Here is a 13,440-nt window from a genome sequence, read left to right as displayed (position 1 = left end):
ACAAATAAAGAGTAGATTCTGATTCAGAAAAGACCAGAGATTTCAAATAAAACAAAAATAGTTTTGTTTATCCTATCCCCTTAAAGCTTGGTCAGAACATATAAACTCCAACTAATGGTGAGCTACTTACACACACTACTTAATGTTGGTGTGCTTCAGCATGGCACACTACTTAATCTTGGGCGTGCTTCAGCATGGCAGAGTCTCGTTTACTATTAGCTGCGGCACGCTTTAAAAGGCACCGTGTCCTTGGTCCTGCTGCATGAATACAGGAGCCGGAGGGCGTTCACACTTTGACTTGCAGCATGTAGCCGCCTGTGCTCGCATAATCATCTCCAGGTGGGTCCAACGGATGGCTCTAAGTTTAGTACGTGTTAGCTCTCATTGCAAAGTTTGTGCCGAAGCCAAAGAAAGCATGAAGGTCACTTCCCCCACTGCAGCACCTGCGCTTACTAAAGCAGTGAAACTTTGGTCATATAACATTCTAATTTGCAGCTATTGCATTCATTGCTTTGCCGCTTATGGTGAAACTGCAACTTTTCCTTAGAGGCTCGTTGTTTAGAACACACCAACACCTGGTTTTTCTTTCAGGCATACCTGCTCAAATATGTCTGTGTTAGACTCGAATCAAACGACAGCTATCAATGACCCAACTCATAAAATGCACTTTGGAATAAAAGCTAGGCCCTATTCTAAGCCAAACACATGTGACATTGGTGCAGGGCAGCACTCAAGGCTTTGCATAAAGAATGACACAGACACAATTTAGAGACCTCAAAATACAAGTTTCTTAATAACGCTAGGGTCATCACCACCCTTGTGGGCTCGTTTCAAGCCATGGTTACTGTTTCCGTTTCCACTGCTGCTACTGCTGGTGGCACCACCGTTCTTCTTTTGCACGACCGCGGCTGGCAGTGGCAAGTTGGGTCCCTCAGTTGGAGGAGGGCGATTGGCAAAGTATGGCATCTGAAGCGCTTCGGCACAAGTGCAGCGAGACAGCGGGTTGATGGCCAGCATGCGTCCAATCACGTCGAGAAGATCATCTCCGGCAGCCGTAAAGATATGACGAAAGGGTGTGCCGGGAAAACTGCGAAACTGCACGTAGTCGGGTAATGCCGGCATACCATGCCAGTCCTTCTCAGAGGGTGTGCCCAAAGTCTGGAAGATGCGGCTCAACTGGTCCAGGTCCGAGTCTCCAGGCAGGAAGGGCACCCGCAGTAGCAACTCGGCCAGAATGCACCCGACTGCCCACATGTCTATGCCGGTGCCATAGATGCGAGCACCAAAGAGCAGCTCTGGCGCACGGTACCACCTGGTCACCACCTGCGCTTAGTTCAGTTTCATCTTTTAACAGGACTAGCAAACTCTGTATATAATCAAACAGATGCCATTTTGTGCAGGTTTTCACCAGAAAGCCACGCCATTGCCTGAAACTGCTTTAGGGGGATGTCATGTAGTGGAATGGATCTTTTTAAAAGGGGGCCCCCAACACTTTTTGAGCATGGTCAGCAAACGTTGCAGATCGGTAGACGAGACTCCTGAGAACACGTAGCCTGGAATACACAATAAATTCTCCAAGTCAGCTAAAAATTGTTATCTCTTCTTTCAACAAATGACACTACAAGCTGGGAAATCACTCGTCACAGCCCTTGTATTAGTCATTGGTTGATATGAGCATGGCGCGCCCAGTCATTACTTGGGCCGCTGCAACTTGTCTACCACACTGAAGAGCCGCGGGTTCGAAAGGTAGAAAAAAAAATGCTCAAGGTCGCTAAGTGCTTTTCAGCCATACTGCACAGACTCGGCCCGGATTTCTCACTCTACTGCCCGCACTGTCATCACGAGTACTGTAGTTTGGAACACATGCTCTGGTTGTGCCCCTTTAACTCGGGGTCAGAACTACCAGACCAAGCCCCTGGGAGGTTGCCACGCGCAGCACGGAACTCAAAAACCGACTCCTGGTGGTCGAGAGGGCCCAGGACATCGCCGAGAGACTCCACCTCCCGGCACCATCCTGGGCGGAGCCACCTGGCTGAGCTAGCGGAGCCTCCAGTCCTGTCCAATCTCTGCCGCCTTTGGACAAAAATAAAGTTCTCACTCACTCACTTCCCTGTGCCATCCCTTCCTGCTCAGCTTTCAGCACTTTCGTCGGGACGAGAGAACGCGAATGCAGCACGAGATAAATCCTTGTAACTCCGCTTATGCTGGACGGATTCTAAAAATTTTTGTGGCAGTGAATTCGTGACGCAATAAGCTTCTTTTGTGAATGGCTACTTAATAAAGTGTCGCAGGGCCCATTTAAAACATGTGATTTCGCAAGGCAGAATCCTCAAATTACACCAGGTGCCAAAAGAAGTGGGTGGTTTTAATACTTTTTGTGACCGCGCCTGTCCTCGCCGATAGTATGTTATCGATATTTACAACTTCAATATTTGTCCCCTTCTGAACGCTTGTGGACATCTTGCACTATCCAACATGTAAAAGGAGAATTACTTTATTAGTCTCGTTTCTGTGTTTCAGTTTTCCGCCTCGTGGGGATTTTAAAACGCCTTTCTTTATGCGTGGGCGAGCGTGCGTAGTTACAATAATGCTGTTAACGTCGCATGTGACTGTTTCATGAAAACGGTGAATTTCAGAGGATTCTTGTGCATCTGGGCATCTTCAAATGATGAAGACAGCACAGTCTCGGATGATGACATCAACACTTCCGATTTCAGCATGGACAATGAGAGTTCGTCAAATCGCCCCAGAACATTATAGGTCTTCCGCTGTTGAGTGTAGCTTCATGCTCGGGCCACGTTATGGTCGGCGCGTCTCAGTATAAGTTGATCCGGTGTGTTCTGAAGGTTAGGGGCTCTTATCTGCAAGGTGTCCAGATCTTTTAAGCGGGAACACTTTCTAACGGAAGCGTAGAGAGTGCAAGTTCGTGCAGGAAGGCAGCCGGGAGTGAACCTTGGAACTGTGGTCTGCGGTGTGCCGCGCGGCCCTTTATGAGAGCTGTTGACTTTTTCTGCTGAAGTTATTAGAGAGAAAAAAAAAAAAACGTTTTCTGTGAAACATGCACTGAAAACCTGTGTTTCACCGTATTGTAAAACTGCTTGGCATGGTGGCATGAAAGACGCCACATGTAATGTTATTACATGTACACCAAAAACTTTTACATTTACAGGATGTGTGTTTTTTGAGCTTAAAATGCACATTTCGATTTTTTTTATGTTTACCTTTTTCAGAGCAGGGTTGATGATTTTATTAAATTCCTTTTTTCGTGTTACAATTTTTGTTTGATAATTTTTTGTACTATTGTTAATAAATTTATGGTTTCAAACTGACTTTGTTTGAAAGATAACTTCTTGCTGTATAATTTGATACCATAAACATTAACATCAGATACTTTAGATACCATAAAAAGTAACGTTTCCTGGACTACCGAATTTTTCGCGGTGACGAAAATGTTAAGCTGCCCAACGATTACTGAGTGCAGCCCCGCAAGAGTGTGTGGCACCTGACAGACGAGTAGCGGGTACTTTGCCAGTTGGTGAAAGGAAGAACTTTAGTGAAGCGGGCACAAAGCAACTGCACATCCAGTAGACATTCCAGGATAGTTTGAAATGTCCCACACTATGTGCAAAAACGTTCCTTTCCTTGTGGCATGATTGAAGGCGGTGCCAACAGCCCAATTACACTATTGCGTTCCTTCTTTTGAAGGCAATTGTCAAGCACCTTATAAGTTTTTTTTATTTCTCGCTCTTTTCTGTTTTTATATCTATTTCTTCTTTCTCTTTATGTGCTCCTTTATAGTTCTTCTCTGACATGCTCCGTTATATATATTTCTCTCTTCTTCACTATTGCTAGTCTCGCTTTTCATTCTCACCTTGTTTTTCCTTTCCCACCTCCTTTACGCAAAGCTATGCTGTACTAGTGTGCCTGGCCAGCTGAGTGGTTATAATGCCTGCCTTCTGACCATGGGCATGCAGGTTTGAATTGACAAGAATTTACATTTCTCTCTCTTTTTTTTTTCTGCCCAGTTCTTTTCTCTCTCTCTACTCATTCTCTCACCCACCAGAGTTATTGGACCGAATGTCGACCAAATCAGGACCTTTTTTTTTTGTAAGTTTTCTAGCTTACCGACGGTCTTCTCACGATAGTCTGGGTGCTTTAGGTACTATCATGAAATTTTAATTTAATAGCATGAGAAAAATTGTTTTGCTTTTTGGTGTCCTTTTCAAATACGAAAACCTAACAATGATGCCAAGCATAGCAATGAAGCAGGCCAAGCAACGTAATAAATATAGCACAATATGTGTGAAAACATAGCCATAGCGTATGAAACACCTCTCCAAGTCATAAAATTACAGTGCATGGGCCATCATCTTAACCACAACTAGTCTCCTCTAGCTATAAACACCACAGAGCTATAAAGAGATGCAACTAAAGAGTGGCTTCCAGGCAGCATTAATGTTTAGTATTTTTTACTGCAGTTTTAGAACTCATGAGTTTATAAAAGTTGTGAAACTTTGAAGAAAAGTTAACTTATAGAACCCCAAAGACGGTGCATAGTATGGCAGTTGCACGTTATAGGAGCAACAAATCGAGATAACCACTTGCATTGCGTGTTGAAAGTAATAAAAATTGGCAGATCCCACGTACAGTGAGAATCGATGATATGCCAAGCATGAATGAGAAATTTTGATATGTCACTCTAAAATCAGCACAGCGTTACGAGGCGGAGGTAAATGATGGTGTACATGACTTCCGTCTCATGAGTATCATGTTTGGATGTGTCGTTTACCTTAGTCATCTATTCACGTCACGTGATACAAAATTTAGTATATGTGGAGCTAGCGAAAAGACGGCGAGCACGCTATAAGCGTGGTATGTTGTCATGTTCTTACATAACACGCGTGTCACAATTATCATGTTTGCGCCAGTCATATATTTCGTCATCCATTGACGTGAGGTAACACCAGATTTGGTATATGTGGAGCTAGCAAAACGGCTGTGAGCGCATCATGAAGGGTTCAGTATACTCCAATGTAGCGTTGACACGCGCACACGCTGGGCACAGCGACGCTACGTAAGCAAAACGCGAGCACTCTATAGTCTGACGCCAGACGCGACCAGCATCCGGCGGTACGGCCTGACGCGAAATGCGACATGCTGCATTTCGCGACGATGTGTTACCCAGACAACACTGCGTCTCCCTCTTTTCGTGACGGAGGGATGCCGGACGCGCTGAAACGCGCATGCGTCAAAGCAACGCAGTACGGCATGCCACTGCGAGTATATGGCAGAACAGGCGCCTGGTGTGGCAACGCCGGCGTGACGCGACAAAATGAACGCCGCCGAGCATGCGCACCGCGTAACGCTGAAATATATTGGCACCTTGACTGAGGCAGGTAGTCATGTTCTCACATGACACGCATCTCATGATTATCATGTTTGCACCAGTCACATACCTTTGTGATCCATTGGCGTCACGTAATACTAAATTTGGCATATGTGAAGCTAGCGAAACGGCCGCGAGCGCATCATCAGTGTGGCATGTAGTCATGCTGTTACATGACACGCATGTCGTGATTATCATGTTTCGATGTGTCCTTTACCTATGTCGCCCGTTCGTGTTGCATAAATACCGAGTTTGGTACATGTGAAGGTAGCGAAACGGTCGCGAGCGCATCATGAGCGTAGCATGTAGGCTTGTTGTTACATGACACGCATCTCATGTTTATCATGTTTGCATCAGTATCATACCTTCGTGATCCATTCACTTCCTGTAATACTAAATTTGGTAAAAGTGAAGCTAGCGAAACGGCCACCAGCACATCAACGTGGCATGTAGTCATGTTGTTGCATGACACGCATCTCATAATTGTCATGTTTGCACCAGCCACATACCTTTGTCATCCATTTATGAACTGTAATACCAAATTTGGTACATGTGACGCTAGTGAAACGCCTGCAAGCACATAATGAGCATGGCATGTAGTCATGGTGTTATATGACATGCATGTCATGATTTTCATTTTAGGGTCTGTCGCTTGTGTTCGCCATGCAATCATGCCATACCATACGACTTTTGCAACATGCCATGTGAACGGAACCACCGCAAGAGCTGCAGGACCATGAAATGTAAATCATGACATGTATGTCACGATTTTCATGTTATGGCTAGTCAAATACGCTCTTCATACAGTCATGTTATGCCATACCAAGTTTGGTATCGCTACCATTATCGAAATGGCCAGGAGAGCTAGAAGTCGTAGGCAGCTAGATAGATAGATAATACTCAAAGTCACCGAAGTTCGCTAAGAAATGCTTCACATTTAAAAGAAGTAGACAGCACACTCTAAATTGTCTCAACCAGCCACGGTGGCTGTGTGCCACTCATTCCTTGCCTTGTGGCTGCATAGCAAAAACAAAAAGTTTGGTTCAAATTAGCTAAGGCTCAAAACAGCACCTGTCTGCCATCATGGGAACTTTCACAGTCAACTCCTACATTTAATTTGGCTGTGTGGTATTCTAGGCCAGTTGGCACATGATGACTGAGTGAACACAACACGTTGCAACACTAGCACAAGAATAGACGTACAGGGCAAAGGCTCAACTTAGAACTGAAGTTCATCAAAACAAGGCATTCCCTTAGACACTGCCACGCTTGTGCAAAGAACCAACAGGAGTATCCTGCTAACATACTATCTAGCAAGCCCCACCCCCCATCATTTCCAACCAGGCTGTAACGTGTGCACTACATGGTAAAATTATAGTTTGGCAGATGCTGATAGTCTTTACTGTGAGGTGCACCCAAATGTTCGCTGATACGTAATTCAGCACCCAACTTGCTGATGAAGCAAGCTTCGCATATTTCCCTTTTGAGACTACTACATTCCTTATACATGATATAAACACTGCCAATGAGTGGTCTGCACCTCTTGCAATGCAAAGAAAAGTGCCCTCCTGTGCCAGTTGGAAGCGAACTGCGATGTTCACATGGATGGTGCTCATTGAGGTGCACGCATGATATCAATAGAGAGAGGCATTGTTTCTTTGTGCTTCACAACTGCTCTAAACAAAAGCTACGTGCACTCTACGGAGGAAATTTTTTGATGCCCATATGACCAGTAACTTTTCCAGGGTACCACAATGTACTACTGACAACTGTGGACAATTGTTCAGCAAGCTAATGAGAAAGAAGCCAGTGAAGGCACAGAATCCTTGAAAATGAAAAACGTCAAGGTGATGCTGCATCTGCATGGCACATCTCATAAATTTAGGCAGCATGGAATGGCATTGCATTGTCTTGTGCATCTAGAATACTGGCAATGCTCTGGAAAAGCATTGTAGGAGAGAAGGTGCGAGCTGTTGTAAAAAAACACACAAAAAGCACTCTACTGTTTTTGCAAAATAAGCATCGCCTGTAGTGTATCGGGTACCTTTCTCCGGCGGTTAGTAGGCTAATGGGCCAATGCCCCAATGAGCATATAAGTGAACATCGGAACCGGAGTTTGACGGGGATAACATAGTTTATTTGATACAGAAGACTGGAGCTAATTTGAAAGTTGGGTAAACTCATTGACGTTCACCTAGATCATTGTAACACAGGGCCAGATCCCTAAGAGAAAAAAAAATAGTTAACGTTTCTTCGCCTGCTAACGTGTTTTTTTTTTAAACATCGATAGCTCGCGAATGTGTTTAAGGAGAAAACTTCAGCGCAAACCAAGATACCACAAAGAATGGAAGACTTAGAAATCCCTATTGTTAAGTATAATTCGTCTTGCCAAGCGTGCGAATGCAAGGTTTGTGGCATTTATGAGCGTTGTTGTGAAACGAACAAAGCGGCTGTTGGTAACCGCCAGTGCTTGTCTCTTCGATTCTTTGTGTGCGTCTTGGTTTGTGCTGAGGTTTTCACTATCGACTACAGCCCTTTCACTGATATGCATTTGTTCGCCTCAGCCAATACCTGGTGGGTATAGATGCGTGTGGGTGAGCCGAAGAACTTTGCCAGGCCGAAATCGGCGATTTTGAGCACACCCCGGTCATCGAGCAAGAGGTTGTTGGGCTTCAAGTCACGGTGCAGAATCCAGCTCAGGTGCAGATACTCCAGTCCCTGTAACGTTTGCAGGATGTAGGACTTGACGTGTCCCGCGGTCAGCACGATGCTCGTGTCCTTGATGATGGCTTCCAGGTCAGTGACCATGTAGTCAAACACAAGCGACACGTTGGACCGGTGCCCGAACACGTCGTACAGGCCGATGATATTCGGATGAGAGAGCTCCTGCAGCAGCTTGATCTCGCGCAACGCTGTCCGGTTAATGCCATCTTTGGCCTCGGCTCGCGTTCCCAGTTTGATCTTCTTGACGGCGACTATCTCGTCTTTCAAAACGTCCCTAGCCTTATAGACAGTGGCGAACTGCCCCTCGCCGAGGAACTCGATCTTTTCGTATCTCTTCGTTCTGTCGTCAGACATGGTTCAAAAACAGTGCGAACCATTCACATGACGCACTTCGCCGCGGTTGACTTATCAGTCATTGCTAACACTGGTAATGCGAACACCAGCATTCATCCACTATGCACACTGCCGTCAAAACATGCAACCATTCCTTCCTTCATGCAGCAACCACGGAGGAAGAAAACACGTTCTGTAGTCGGTCTATGGATTGACTGCTGCCGGCCAGTACCAAACAATTCAAAAACATAACTAAGTTTAAAACTTGTAGTCTATTCAAATTTACAAGTAATTATACATTAAAAAATGTATAAAGTTAAAAACAACATTATTGAGCTTTATTTTATTTGTTTATTGTAACTACGACACTGTGGCCTAACCACTGCTGGCTGTAGCCATTGTAGCCACTTTCAAAAACGAGAGTACGAAAGTAATAAAGTGATCTTTTTTTTTTTTTCGTGATTTCTGTAGGTCATGTCATAGTCTTGTCCCTGGAATAAGCAGTGTGTGGTTTGGAGTACAGCGGGTGCAGTGTTCAGCAGTTGCGGCAGCCAGCGGGAAACGTCGGTGCCTGGAAGGTTGCCCCTGTTCGTGTGCCGTGGTTGCTTTGGGCGCGTCAGCTGAAGAAGCGTTCTGAGGCGTCATCGCAAATGTCGCTGAACGTGACCGCACTGCCTAAGTGGATGTTGGCAAGCGAGCTGGAAAGCGCTGCTCCCTTCGATGTCCACACAGCGGCAGCTTTTGGCTTCGTGTCGCGTGTGCGAGAGCTTTTGTATACGAGGCAAGTGGACAGCCCCTTCCGATGACGTGACCCGCCGCTGGCGCGCAACTTGAGCGTTGAATCGTCGCATATTCACTGTGCTCAAAATGAAGGCAGTCAAGCAGTGTTGCAGCATCTCAAATACATCATGTAACAATACTGATTGGTGGCCTAGTTGGTACTTGCTTAATGACATGCTTTGCCCGCAAATAACACAAGGTAAAGGAACACACAAAGACAAGCACAACCGGCCTTTCCTATAAGCTCTGCTGCCGTCAAATTAAACATTTCTCTTGGAAGAACTATAACCTCAGCCATAAATCGGAGTTTACGCGAAAGACAAAAGCGTTGTGTAGGGAAAAGAACACAGTCATTTTGGAAGCTTACAAAAAAAAGTGTTTTGTAGTTCTTTCAAAAGAAATGTTTAATTTGAAGGCAGTAGAGGCTATAGGAAAAGCCGCTTGTGCTTCTCGTTGTGTGTTCTTTTACCTTGTGTTATTTGCGGGCAAAGCATGTAATTAAGTACATTACCATCAGTACACTGTACATTCAATAGTTTAATGTAAATTAACATTGCTTTAAGTTACTCATTTTATAGTTGTCATTATCATCTTTCTTGTGACGTGAACGTTTCCCTTTCGTGCTTAAGCAGCAAGTTTTTTTTTTCCCCAAATGTGCACATTTGTAGCTAGCCTCAAACTGTCATCTGTTTACAAAGTCGGAGTACTTGAGTGCATGCAAGAAAACTGTCGCTGCATATTTTTAATGTCTCATGCAATGAGGACAAACAAACATTTCATTGTTCATTTTGAATGCAAACATTCTACAGAAGTCTGTCTGGTTAGGTGTGAAATTGGGCGATGATTTAGACTCCAACCAAAAGTTTTGAAGAAACCCGACATTTCGAAACCGACTTGGTTTCTTCCTCAGGGGTGACTGCGGAGGCTGCGTAGCAGCGACATCTTCAAAGCACTCGCGGGGGGATAATGACCCCTCTCTCTCTCGTTTTGCCGTGGAGCGCAGTCCGTGTATATACACTGGGGGAAGGGTTTCTACAGAGCGGTTGATGTTATGGGCTGTCCTCTGTATGTGCCACGACTCGAGTAATAACCTTCTCCTCCAGTTGGCCCGCTTTTTTCGAAGCGACGGCCATCCTTGAAAGCGAGCCAAACTGGAGGAGAAGGTTGTTACTCGAGTCGTGGCACATACAGAGGGCAGCCCATAACATCAACCGCTCTGTAGAAACCCTTCCCCCAGTGTAAATACACGGACTGCGCTCCACAGCAAAACGAAAGAGAGAGGGGTCATTATCCACCCCGCGAGTGCTTTGAAGATGTCGCCTCCGCAGTCACCCCTGAGGAAGGAAGCAAGTCAGTTTCGAAACGTCGGGTTTATTCAAAACTTTTGGTTGGAGTCTAAATCATTGTCCAATTTTGTATGTGCCATGGAACATGCTGCACCAACCTTAATTGTGAACTACACGAGAGTCCTGTCATCAACGTTAGAGGTCGGCGTTCCATTTTCCCCTTCTGTTGTCAAATTTTGCAGACGAAAATTGTCTATACTCTATTACATTGTGTGAATTGTTATACGTTCCCAATTGTCTTATGGACCTCATAATGTTTAGCTTTTATAAAAAATTTTTATTGCTTGATTTCATTTCATATTTATCATCCGCTGCTCAAAAGCAGCTAGTAATAATTATAACGTAGGTGCACCACGCAGCATCGAGATAGCAAGAAATATAAGTTCCCAGAATAAAATCATTACATTTCTTTTGACTCTTGCCCTTGTGGGTTCAATCTTGGCTGTAGTAGCCATGTAAATAGGGTTGCCACGTTTTCTCGAACAAAAAAGCGGCCTTTCGACAGGATAGCGGAATGAGCTACCACCAGCAGATTAAATTAGTGTTAGCTGGTCTTTGGCATGCAGTGCTATTCAATGTAACATTGGTTTCCTTAAGCCAAATAAACCTGATGTACAAACAAAATAGCACACTGAGCTAACCTACAATAGTCCAATTGCTGGCATGAAAACACGCGTGATTAGAATGACGCTTTATTTACTGCTCTGAAGAAAGAAAAAACTGCCAGTCACGGTGGGTGCGGACCGGCACCTGGCCCGCTGTCAAAAAACCGGCTGAGCAGGTCTAAAACCAGACAGGTGGAAACCTTACGTGTAAAAAGAAATTTATGTTATACGCATTGACACTCAAAATTCATCCGGAGTCCTCTGCTGTTGTGCCTAATTTTACTGCATAAGACACTTGAATTCACAATTTTTTTAGCCACATATTCTCCATATGTACAGTGTGTTCTTGAGTGCATGGGAACACTGAGTTCAAAGAGATTGAGTTCAGAGAAAGATTCTGAGTGCAAAGGGGCATTGAGGCAAAGAAAATGAAGTTTATGTGGTGTAGTCACTTGATGCTCACAGCAGACAAAGGGGATTGCTTGTTTGCTAAGGAAGGAAAAGTGAAGTCGAGGACGGCAGATCAAAAAGTGAAAGTTAAGAATTTGTTGAAAAGCAGGTCACTGACCAGTGTCAAACAAAACAAATGACGTTTCGGGATCCGTATGGATGCCTTGTTCACAATGGAGTGACGGCTCAGCAACAGGTTCTTATGTAGCGTTGAGCGTATGACACAAAGTCTGGGAGTACATGTGGTTTAATGTGCCAGGTGATCTATTGATTGTGGTACTTGTCGTTTGAATTGTCCCAGCTTATCTTGTGGCCCGTCTTCTTGGCATGCTCTGTGAGTGCATTTGTAACTGTGTGGCCCTTGGGGACGCCATTCTTGTGCTGCATCATACGTCTGCAGTAATTTCCACTCGTTCTAATGTACACTGATTCACAATCGGCGCATAGTATTTTGTAGACCACACCAAGAAAGTGTTGTAGAGGGAGAGGATCCTTCACATTTAGCAAGTCGGTTTTAAGCTTGCTTGCTGGAATGTGTGCGATCTGTACACCATGTTTTCTGAACAGATGGGCTAGGGCTTCACTTACATTTTTAATGTAAGGAATTGATGCACGCTTTTGCGTAGACGATGTGCTATGCATGGCTTGACTGTTTGACTGCTCTTTATGCATGATGTACTTAGTTGTTTTTCTAATAAAATTCTGGCGCTATCCATTGCTGATAGGTCATATTCAATAGTCTGGAGCTCCTCCTGCAGGCTTTTTTCAATGGAACAGGTGCAAATCGCTCGTTGAACTAAAGACCAAATTACTCAGCGTTTGTGGGCTACCGGATAGACTGACTCATAGTCGAGGTATCTACTGACGTGCGTTGGCTTTTCGTACAGAGCGAAGGCGAGGCCTGTGGGAGTACATTTTACAACTGCATCCAAGAAAGGGAGGCAACCGTCATTCTCTTCTTTCACAGTAAACTTGATGAAAGTCTCGACGTCATTTAAGCAGTCAAGGAAAGCTTGGACGTCTTCTTCTTTATCACCCAAAAGCAGTCGCCGACAAATCTCAGAAAAACCTTGGGTCTCGGTTGAAATTCTCTCAATGCTTTCTGTTCAATCGCTTCTATTGTGATATTCGCGTTTTTGACCGAATTTGGCTCCCATTTTGGTACCGAAAACTTTACTGTAGAATTCACCCTTGTACGTGAAGTGTTGGATTGGCGAAACCGTAATGAGGTGCACAGCTCAGTGACGTCGAACGGTGTGCGATCTGCCAATGGCGTGTTCTTGTGAAGTGCCCCGCTGCGGTGGTCTAGTGGCTAAGGTACTCGGCTGCTGACCCGCAGGCCGTGGGATCGAATCCCGGCTGCGGCGGCTGCATTTCTGATGGTGGCGGAAATGTTGTAGGCCCGTGTGCTCAGATTTGGGTGCACATTAAACAACCCCAGGTGGTCAAAATTCCCGGAGCCCTCCACTGCGGCGTCTCTCATAATCATATGGTGGTTTTGGGATGTTAAACCCCATATATCAATCAATCAATCGGTGTTCTTGTGAAGCAACTGTCTGGAAGTGTCTACAGCAACTTCGATGAGAACACTTGGGAAGAGGGAGCAGACATCAAAAGAAACCAATACATTGTTGACATCCACAGTGATACTCTTCATGTTGCTAATGAAATCATTTGTGTTCTGGAGGTTAGTTACAGTCTTGCCTGCAATGGCAGCCAGGATGCCATCAAGATACTTTAGGAGCCTGTACTGGGGTGACCGAGTAAAATAAACTATAGGTCTGAATGACGTAGCCAAGGGCCACACAGTGACAAA

General features: G+C 44.9%; 2 protein-coding genes across 2 annotated transcripts in view; one reads left to right on the top strand and one right to left on the bottom strand.

The window, feature by feature from the left end:
* Positions 1 to 764: 764 nt before the first annotated feature.
* On the bottom strand, positions 765 to 8,651 carry Cdk7 (Cyclin-dependent kinase 7). The gene is made up of 2 exons (XM_037423679.2): positions 7,958 to 8,651; positions 765 to 1,323 (listed from the first exon to the last, which is right to left on the bottom strand). Exons 1-2 carry the CDS (start codon positions 8,462 to 8,464, stop codon positions 775 to 777), a joined length of 1,056 nt encoding a protein of 351 aa, XP_037279576.1. The 5' UTR covers positions 8,465 to 8,651; the 3' UTR covers positions 765 to 774.
* Positions 8,652 to 8,851: 200 nt separating this feature from the next.
* The window catches only part of LOC119172534 (B-cell lymphoma 3 protein homolog), a 141,098-nt gene continuing 136,509 nt past the window's right edge, over positions 8,852 to 13,440 (top strand). Inside the window, exon 1 of the mRNA XM_037423680.2 lies at positions 8,852 to 9,224. Within this exon, the coding sequence (XP_037279577.1) occupies positions 9,094 to 9,224 (131 nt within the window). The 5' untranslated portion in view covers positions 8,852 to 9,093. The remainder of the gene's footprint in view (positions 9,225 to 13,440) is intronic.

The sequence above is a fragment of the Rhipicephalus microplus genome, chromosome 4 (assembly GCF_043290135.1).
Source record: "Rhipicephalus microplus isolate Deutch F79 chromosome 4, USDA_Rmic, whole genome shotgun sequence".
Taxonomy (NCBI): domain Eukaryota; kingdom Metazoa; phylum Arthropoda; class Arachnida; order Ixodida; family Ixodidae; genus Rhipicephalus; species Rhipicephalus microplus.
This window is presented reverse-complemented; position numbering and strand designations above follow the sequence as displayed.